This window comes from Oncorhynchus tshawytscha, linkage group LG10 (genome assembly GCF_018296145.1).
Source record: "Oncorhynchus tshawytscha isolate Ot180627B linkage group LG10, Otsh_v2.0, whole genome shotgun sequence".
NCBI lineage: Eukaryota > Metazoa > Chordata > Actinopteri > Salmoniformes > Salmonidae > Oncorhynchus > Oncorhynchus tshawytscha.
Window position 1 is genome coordinate 13555308 of NC_056438.1, and position 11082 is coordinate 13566389.

Here is an 11082-nt window from a genome sequence, read left to right on the forward strand (position 1 = left end):
TACCGTTGGACTCTCATCTACCCAGGGATCTGAAAGTACAACTGCAGAGCCAACTGACTCCACAACTGCAGCGGGAACGACCCTTGAAGATCACACAACAACGTTAGAAATGTCAACAATTCCAGCTGAAACAACGACCATTGTTACACAAGAACCATCTGCTAGCCCAGAGACTGTGACAAGCCCATCTCCCACAATCACTTCTGGTCACACAACAGTGCCCTCTGACGTTACAAGTGAGTCTGTAACTAGCACTGCTGGTACCTCAACATCAAGTGAGGCATCAACAACAACTTCTGAAGCAAACACATCTGCTGAAGAATCGACAGCGACCTCAGCTGGTTTAACAAGTGCAACTGTGGAAGCTACGTTTTCAACATCGGGAGTGACCATGACACCCGAATCAACCAAAGACACAATGGAAACAACTACAGCTATGTCCTCAAGTGTAACAGAATCTTCAACCAGTACCTTGCCGGAAACAAGTCCCTCACAACCTTCTACGATTACCAGTGAGCCTGCCACTACAAATGAACTAACTTCAGCAGTGACGGACGGGCAAATATCTTCCACTACCGTTGGACTCTCATCTACCCAGGGATCTGAAAGTACAACTGCAGAGCCAACTGACTCCACAACTGCAGCGGGAACGACCCTTGAAGATCACACAACAACGTTAGAAATGTCAACAATTCCAGCTGAAACAACGACCATTGTTACACAAGAACCATCTGCTAGCCCAGAGACTGTGACAAGCCCATCTCCCACAATCACTTCTGGTCACACAACAGTGCCCTCTGACGTTACAAGTGAGTCTGTAACTAGCACTGCTGGTACCTCAACATCAAGTGAGGCATCAACAACAACTTCTGAAGCAAACACATCTGCTGAAGAATCGACAGCGACCTCAGCTGGTTTAACAAGTGCAACTGTGGAAGCTACGTTTTCAACATCGGGAGTGACCATGACACCCGAATCAACCAAAGACACAATGGAAACAACTACAGCTATGTCCTCAAGTGTAACAGAATCTTCAACCAGTACCTTGCCGGAAACAAGTCCCTCACAACCTTCTACGATTACCAGTGAGCCTGCCACTACAAATGAACTAACTTCAGCAGTGACGGACGGGCAAATATCTTCCACTACCGTTGGACTCTCATCTACCCAGGGATCTGAAAGTACAACTGCAGAGCCAACTGACTCCACAACTGCAGCGGGAACGACCCTTGAAGATCACACAACAACGTTAGAAATGTCAACAATTCCAGCTGAAACAACGACCATTGTTACACAAGAACCATCTGCTAGCCCAGAGACTGTGACAAGCCCATCTCCCACAATCACTTCTGGTCACACAACAGTGCCCTCTGACGTTACAAGTGAGTCTCTAACTAGCACTGCTGGTACCTCAACATCAAGTGAGGCATCAACAACAACTTCTGAAGCAAGCACATCTGCTGAAGCGTCAACATGGACGACAGCTGGTTTAACAAGTGCAACTGTGGAAGCTACGTTTTCAACATCGGGAGTGACCATGACACCCGAATCAACCAAAGACACAATGGAAACAACTACAGCTATGTCCTCAAGTGTAACAGAATCTTCAACCAGTACCTTGCCAGAAACAAGTCCCTCACAACCTTCTACGATTACCAGTGAGCCTGCCACTACAAATGAACTAACTTCAGCAGTGACGGACGGGCAAATATCTTCCACTACCGTTGGACTCTCATCTACCCAGGGATCTGAAAGTACAACTGCAGAGCCAACTGACTCCACAACTGCAGCGGGAACGACCCTTGAAGATCACACAACAACGTTAGAAATGTCAACAATTCCAGCTGAAACAACGACCATTGTTACACAAGAACCATCTGCTAGCCCAGAGACTGTGACAAGCCCATCTCCCACAATCACTTCTGGTCACACAACAGTGCCCTCTGACGTTACAAGTGAGTCTCTAACTAGCACTGCTGGTACCTCAACATCAAGTGAGGCATCAACAACAACTTCTGAAGCAAACACATCTGCTGAAGAATCGACATGGACCTCAGCTGGTTTAACAAGTGCAACTGTGGAAGCTACGTTTTCAACATCGGGAGTGACCATGACACCCGAATCAACCAAAGACACAATGGAAACAACTACAGCTATGTCCTCAAGTGTAACAGAATCTTCAACCAGTACCTTGCCGGAAACAAGTCCCTCACAACCTTCTACGATTACCAGTGAGCCTGCCACTACAAATGAACTAACTTCAGCAGTGACGGACGGGCAAATATCTTCCACTACCGTTGGACTCTCATCTACCCAGGGATCTGAAAGTACAACTGCAGAGCCAACTGACTCCACAACTGCAGCGGGAACGACCCTTGAAGATCACACAACAACGTTAGAAATGTCAACAATTCCAGCTGAAACAACGACCATTGTTACACAAGAACCATCTGCTAGCCCAGAGACTGTGACAAGCCCATCTCCCACAATCACTTCTGGTCACACAACAGTGCCCTCTGACGTTACAAGTGAGTCTGTAACTAGCACTGCTGGTACCTCAACATCAAGTGAGGCATCAACAACAACTTCTGAAGCAAACACATCTGCTGAAGAATCGACAGCGACCTCAGCTGGTTTAACAAGTGCAACTGTGGAAGCTACGTTTTCAACATCGGGAGTGACCATGACACCCGAATCAACCAAAGACACAATGGAAACAACTACAGCTATGTCCTCAAGTGTAACAGAATCTTCAACCAGTACCTTGCCGGAAACAAGTCCCTCACAACCTTCTACGATTACCAGTGAGCCTGCCACTACAAATGAACTAACTTCAGCAGTGACGGACGGGCAAATATCTTCCACTACCGTTGGACTCTCATCTACCCAGGGATCTGAAAGTACAACTGCAGAGCCAACTGACTCCACAACTGCAGCGGGAACGACCCTTGAAGATCACACAACAACGTTAGAAATGTCAACAATTCCAGCTGAAACAACGACCATTGTTACACAAGAACCATCTGCTAGCCCAGAGACTGTGACAAGCCCATCTCCCACAATCACTTCTGGTCACACAACAGTGCCCTCTGACGTTACAAGTGAGTCTGTAACTAGCACTGCTGGTACCTCAACATCAAGTGAGGCATCAACAACAACTTCTGAAGCAAACACATCTGCTGAAGAATCGACAGCGACCTCAGCTGGTTTAACAAGTGCAACTGTGGAAGCTACGTTTTCAACATCGGGAGTGACCATGACACCCGAATCAACCAAAGACACAATGGAAACAACTACAGCTATGTCCTCAAGTGTAACAGAATCTTCAACCAGTACCTTGCCGGAAACAAGTCCCTCACAACCTTCTACGATTACCAGTGAGCCTGCCACTACAAATGAACTAACTTCAGCAGTGACGGACGGGCAAATATCTTCCACTACCGTTGGACTCTCATCTACCCAGGGATCTGAAAGTACAACTGCAGAGCCAACTGACTCCACAACTGCAGCGGGAACGACCCTTGAAGATCACACAACAACGTTAGAAATGTCAACAATTCCAGCTGAAACAACGACCATTGTTACACAAGAACCATCTGCTAGCCCAGAGACTGTGACAAGCCCATCTCCCACAATCACTTCTGGTCACACAACAGTGCCCTCTGACGTTACAAGTGAGTCTCTAACTAGCACTGCTGGTACCTCAACATCAAGTGAGGCATCAACAACAACTTCTGAAGCAAACACATCTGCTGAAGAATCGACAGCGACCTCAGCTGGTTTAACAAGTGCAACTGTGGAAGCTACGTTTTCAACATCGGGAGTGACCATGACACCCGAATCAACCAAAGACACAATGGAAACAACTACAGCTATGTCCTCAAGTGTAACAGAATCTTCAACCAGTACCTTGCCGGAAACAAGTCCCTCACAACCTTCTACGATTACCAGTGAGCCTGCCACTACAAATGAACTAACTTCAGCAGTGACGGACGGGCAAATATCTTCCACTACCGTTGGACTCTCATCTACCCAGGGATCTGAAAGTACAACTGCAGAGCCAACTGACTCCACAACTGCAGCGGGAACGACCCTTGAAGATCACACAACAACGTTAGAAATGTCAACAATTCCAGCTGAAACAACGACCATTGTTACACAAGAACCATCTGCTAGCCCAGAGACTGTGACAAGCCCATCTCCCACAATCACTTCTGGTCACACAACTGTGCCCTCTGACGTTACAAGTGAGTCTCTAACTAGCACTGCTGGTACCTCAACATCAAGTGAGGCATCAACAACAACTTCTGAAGCAAACACATCTGCTGAAGAATCGACAGCGACCTCAGCTGGTTTAACAAGTGCAACTGTGGAAGCTACGTTTTCAACATTGGGAGTGACCATGACACCCGAATCAACCAAAGACACAATGGAAACAACTACAGCTATGTCCTCAAGTGTAACAGAATCTTCAACCAGTACCTTGCCGGAAACAAGTCCCTCACAACCTTCTACGATTACCAGTGAGCCTGCCACTACAAATGAACTAACTTCAGCAGTGACGGACGGGCAAATATCTTCCACTACCGTTGGACTCTCATCTACCCAGGGATCTGAAAGTACAACTGCAGAGCCAACTGACTCCACAACTGCAGCGGGAACGACCCTTGAAGATCACACAACAACGTTAGAAATGTCAACAATTCCAGCTGAAACAACGACCATTGTTACACAAGAACCATCTGCTAGCCCAGAGACTGTGACAAGCCCATCTCCCACAATCACTTCTGGTCACACAACAGTGCCCTCTGACGTTACAAGTGAGTCTCTAACTAGCACTGCTGGTACCTCAACATCAAGTGAGGCATCAACAACAACTTCTGAAGCAAACACATCTGCTGAAGAATCGACAGCGACCTCAGCTGGTTTAACAAGTGCAACTGTGGAAGCTACGTTTTCAACATCGGGAGTGACCATGACACCCGAATCAACCAAAGACACAATGGAAACAACTACAGCTATGTCCTCAAGTGTAACAGAATCTTCAACCAGTACCTTGCCGGAAACAAGTCCCTCACAACCTTCTACGATTACCAGTGAGCCTGCCACTACAAATGAACTAACTTCAGCAGTGACGGACGGGCAAATATCTTCCACTACCGTTGGACTCTCATCTACCCAGGGATCTGAAAGTACAACTGCAGAGCCAACTGACTCCACAACTGCAGCGGGAACGACCCTTGAAGATCACACAACAACGTTAGAAATGTCAACAATTCCAGCTGAAACAACGACCATTGTTACACAAGAACCATCTGCTAGCCCAGAGACTGTGACAAGCCCATCTCCCACAATCACTTCTGGTCACACAACAGTGCCCTCTGACGTTACAAGTGAGTCTGTAACTAGCACTGCTGGTACCTCAACATCAAGTGAGGCATCAACAACAACTTCTGAAGCAAACACATCTGCTGAAGAATCGACAGCGACCTCAGCTGGTTTAACAAGTGCAACTGTGGAAGCTACGTTTTCAACATCGGGAGTGACCATGACACCCGAATCAACCAAAGACACAATGGAAACAACTACAGCTATGTCCTCAAGTGTAACAGAATCTTCAACCAGTACCTTGCCGGAAACAAGTCCCTCACAACCTTCTACGATTACCAGTGAGCCTGCCACTACAAATGAACTAACTTCAGCAGTGACGGACGGGCAAATATCTTCCACTACCGTTGGACTCTCATCTACCCAGGGATCTGAAAGTACAACTGCAGAGCCAACTGACTCCACAACTGCAGCGGGAACGACCCTTGAAGATCACACAACAACGTTAGAAATGTCAACAATTCCAGCTGAAACAACGACCATTGTTACACAAGAACCATCAGCTAGCCCAGAGACTGTGACAAGCCCATCTCCCACAATAACTTCTGGTCACACAACAGTGCCCTCTGACGTTACAAGTGAGTCTGTAACTAGCACTGCTGGTACCTCAACATCAAGTGAGGCATCAACAACAACTTCTGAAGCAAACACATCTGCTGAAGAATCGACAGCGACCTCAGCTGGTTTAACAAGTGCAACTGTGGAAGCTACGTTTTCAACATCGGGAGTGACCATGACACCCGAATCAACCAAAGACACAATGGAAACAACTACAGCTATGTCCTCAAGTGTAACAGAATCTTCAACCAGTACCTTGCCGGAAACAAGTCCCTCACAACCTTCTACGATTACCAGTGAGCCTGCCACTACAAATGAACTAACTTCAGCAGTGACGGACGGGCAAATATCTTCCACTACCGTTGGACTCTCATCTACTCAGGGATCTGAAAGTACAACTGCAGAGCCAACTGACTCCACAACTGCAGCGGGAACGACCCTTGAAGATCACACAACAACGTTAGAAATGTCAACAATTCCAGCTGAAACAACGACCATTGTTACACAAGAACCATCAACTAGCCCAGAGACTGTGACAAGCCCATCTCCCACAATAACTTCTGGTCACACAACAGTGCCCTCTGACGTTACAAGTGAGTCTGTAACTAGCACTGCTGGTACCTCAACATCAAGTGAGGCATCAACAACAACTTCTGAAGCAAACACATCTGCTGAAGAATCGACAGCGACCTCAGCTGGTTTAACAAGTGCAACTGTGGAAGCTACGTTTTCAACATCGGGAGTGACCATGACACCCGAATCAACCAAAGACACAATTGAAACAACTACAGCTATGTCCTCAAGTGTAACAGAATCTTCAACCAGTACCTTGCCGGAAACAAGTCCCTCACAACCTTCTACGATTACCAGTGAGCCTGCCACTACAAATGAACTAACTTCAGCAGTGACGGACGGGCAAATATCTTCCACTACCGTTGGACTCTCATCTACCCAGGGATCTGAAAGTACAACTGCAGAGCCAACTGACTCCACAACTGCAGCGGGAACGACCCTTGAAGATCACACAACAACGTTAGAAATGTCAACAATTCCAGCTGAAACAACGACCATTGTTACACAAGAACCATCAGCTAGCCCAGAGACTGTGACAAGCCCATCTCCCACAATCACTTCTGGTCACACAACTGTGCCCTCTGACGTTACAAGTGAGTCTCTAACTAGCACTGCTGGTACCTCAACATCAAGTGAGGCATCAACAACAATCTGAAGCAAACACATCTGCTGAAGAATCGACAGCGACCTCAGCTGGTTTAACAAGTGCAACTTTGGAAGCTACAATTTCAACATCGGGAGTGACCATGACACCCGAATCAACCAAAGACACAATGGAAACAACTACAGCTATGTCCTCAAGTGTAACAGAATCTTCAACCAGTACCTTGCCGGAAACAAGTCCCTCACAACCTTCTACGATTACCAGTGAGCCTGCCACTACAAATGAACTAACTTCAGCAGTGACGGACGGGCAAATATCTTCCACTACCGTTGGACTCTCATCTACCCAGGGATCTGAAAGTACAACTGCAGAGCCAACTGACTCCACAACTGCAGCGGGAACGACCCTTGAAGATCACACAACAACGTTAGAAATTACAACAATTCCAGCTGAAACAACTACCATTGTTACACAAGAATCATCAGCTAGCCCAGAGACTGTGACAAGCCCATCTCCCACAATCACTTCCGGTCACACAACAGTGCCCTCTGACGTTACAAGTGAGTCTGTAACTAGCTCTGCTGGTACCTCAACATCAAGTGAGGCATCAACAACAACTTCTGAAGCAAACACATCTGCTGAAGAATCGACAGCGACCTCAGCTGGTTTAACAAGTGCAACTGTGGAAGCTACGTTTTCAACATCGGGAGTGACCATGACACCAGAATCAACCAAAGACACAATGGAAACAACTACAGCTATGTCCTCAAGTGTAACAGAATCTTCAACCAGTACCTTGCCGGAAACAAGTCCCTCACAACCTTCTACGATTACCAGTGAGCCTGCCACTACAAATGAACTAACTTCAGCAGTGACGGACGGGCAAATATCTTCCACTACCGTTGGACTCTCATCTACCCAGGGATCTGAAAGTACAACTGCAGAGCCAACTGACTCCACAACTGCAGCGGGAACGACCCTTGAAGATCACACAACAACGTTAGAAATGTCAACAATTCCAGCTGAAACAACGACCATTGTTACACAAGAACCATCAGCTAGCCCAGAGACTGTGACAAGCCCATCTCCCACAATCACTTCTGGTCACACAACAGTGCCCTCTGACGTTACAAGTGAGTCTGTAACTAGCACTGCTGGTACCTCAACATCAAGTGAGGCATCAACAACAACTTCTGAAGCAAACACATCTGCTGAAGAATCGACAGCGACCTCAGCTGGTTTAACAAGTGCAACTGTGGAAGCTACGTTTTCAACATCGGGAGTGACCATGACACCAGAATCAACCAAAGACACAATGGAAACAACTACAGCTATGTCCTCAAGTGTAACAGAATCTTCAACCAGTACCTTGCCGGAAACAAGTCCCTCACAACCTTCTACGATTACCAGTGAGCCTGCCACTACAAATGAACTAACTTCAGCAGTCACGGACGGGCAAATATCTTCCACTACCGTTGGACTCTCATCTACCCAGGGAACTGAAAGTACAACTACAGAGCCAACTGACTCCACAACTGCAGCGGGAACGACCCTTGAAGATCACACAACAACGTTAGAAATGTCAACAATTCCAGCTGAAACAACTACCATTGTTACACAAGAACCATCAGCTAGCTCAGAGACTGTGACAAGCCCATCTCCCACAATCACTTCTGGTCACACAACAGTGCCCTCTGACGTTACAAGTGAGTCTCTAACTAGCACTGCTGGTACCTCAACATCAAGTGAGGCATCAACAACAACTTCTGAAGCAAACACATCTGCTGAAGAATCGACAGCGACCTCAGCTGGTTTAACAAGTGCAACTGTGGAAGCTACGTTTTCAACATCGGGAGTGACCATGACACCAGAATCAACCAAAGACACAATGGAAACAACTACAGCTATGTCCTCAAGTGTAACAGAAACTTCAACCAGTACCTCGCCGGAAACAAGTCCCTCACAACCTTCTACGATTACCAGTGAGCCTGCCACTACAAATGAACTAACTTCAGCAGTCACGGACGGGCAAATATCTTCCACTACCGTTGGACTCTCATCTACCCAGGGATCTGAAAGTACAACTGCAGAGCCAACTGACTCCACAACTGCAGCGGGAACGACCCTTGAAGATCACACAACAACGTTAGAAATGTCAACAATTCCAGCTGAAACAATTACCATTATTACAGAAGGTCCATCAGCTAGCCCAACGATAGAAGCAATAACCACAACACAGTCTCCAACTCCCACATCTACCGCACCCTTTCTAACTACTCAAACTACATTACCTTTCACAACCACACCCAACACACCTTCAACTACATCAACTACCCCACCTACCACACCTTCTACAACCACCCTAATTACATCAACTACCGCACCTACCACACCTCCAACTACATTAACTGCATCAACTACACCTACCACACCTTCTCCAACAACCCTAACTACATCAACTACACATTCTACTACACCTATCCCACCTGCCCCTTCTACTACACCTATCCCAACTACCCCTTCTACTACCCCTTCTACTACACCTAACCTAACTACAACATCTACCCCAACTACCCCTTATACTACACCAATCCCAACTACCCCTTCTAATACACCTACCCATTCTACTACACCTACCCCAACTATCCCTTCTACTACACCTACTTCAACTACCCCAACTAACCCTTCTACTGCATCCAGTCCAACTTCTACAACTGCATCTGCTTCATTGACGTCAACTTCACTCTCAACAACTGAACCTCCGATAATTGTGACTGTGGGTGAGTGATCACATGACCTGACCAGGAAATACTCTGTGATACTACTAGGGCTTGGAGTTTTTTTGTCAGTAAAAAACTGCCAGTCCTATGGAATATACTGTCCTGGTTTATCTAACTACTACTGGTCCATAAATGGTCTAATTGTTGTTCCTTATCATCCTATTCATGTCAATGAACTACAGACACTATTGAAGTATCAACAGATGTCACTGTTAGACTCAACAAAACATTTAAAGAAGAATACAGTCACCCGTCAACACAGGAATACCAAGATTTTACAAAAAATTTCACCAACGATGTAAGTGCCTAATTTACATAAACTCTTTTTTAATGATACATGTATAATCTTAATGAGTTCATTAATAGTAACTAACTGAGCTATAACAACTTATGTTTTCCAGATGACCTTACTGTACAACCGCACTATTAACAATTTTATCGGCATAGAAATAATAGGACTCAGGTATGTGAACATTTGAGGAAACGTCGCAACAAAGAGGCAGTATGCATGTACATTAAACACTTACTTTAAAAGGTTAGTTGAACCTCTTTTTAGAACGTCTATTTAAAATGTGGAACCTTTTTTTGGAATCTTTTCGCTCTCTATCAGGAATGGCAGTGTCGTGGTGGAGCATGTGGTTCTACTGCGCATAGAGAATGGGAAGAACCTAAGTAATGAGATTGCTGAGTCAGAAAAACAAATCAAGGACATTCTCAACAAGGCCAAAAACTGCACCACAGGTCAGTAACTGACTACAAATCAAATCAAATCCAAATCCAATCAAATGTATTTATATAGCCCTTTTTACTTCAGCTGATATCTCAAAGTGCTGTACAGAAACCCAGCCTAAAACTCAAAACAGCAAGCATGCAGGTGTAGAAGCAGGGTGGCTTGGAAAAAGCCACCCTAGAAAGGCCAAAACCTAGGAAGAAACCTAGAGAGGAACCAGCCTATGAGGGGTGGCCAGTCCTCTTCTGGCTGTGCCGGGTGGAGATTATAACAGAACATGGCCAAAATGTTCAAATGTTCATAAATGATCAGCATGGTCAAATAATAATAATCACAGTAGTTGTTGAGGGTGCAACAAGTCAGCATCTCAGGAGTAAGTGTCAGCTGGCTTTTCGTAGCCGATCATTGAGAGTATCTCTACCGCTCCTGCTGTCTCTAGAGAGTTGAAA

The 11082-nt window shown here is 46.0% G+C and overlaps 1 protein-coding gene across 1 annotated transcript; it reads left to right on the forward strand.

Annotated features, from left to right (window-relative positions):
- The first annotated feature begins 5760 nt into the window (after positions 1–5760).
- LOC112259745 (flocculation protein FLO11-like) lies at positions 5761–10540 on the forward strand. The gene is made up of 4 exons (XM_042328168.1): positions 5761–9903; positions 10086–10201; positions 10305–10366; positions 10514–10540. The coding sequence occupies exon 1, from the start codon at positions 5840–5842 to the stop codon at positions 7172–7174; it is 1335 nt and encodes a 444-aa protein (XP_042184102.1). The 5' UTR covers positions 5761–5839; the 3' UTR covers positions 7175–9903; positions 10086–10201; positions 10305–10366; positions 10514–10540.
- Positions 10541–11082: the final 542 nt, after the last annotated feature.

Bases quoted from the DNA above. Each gene is read 5' to 3' on its own strand.
- LOC112259745 (XM_042328168.1), top strand. From the start codon at position 5,840: ATGTCAACAATTCCAGCTGAAACAACGACCATTGTTACACAAGAACCA.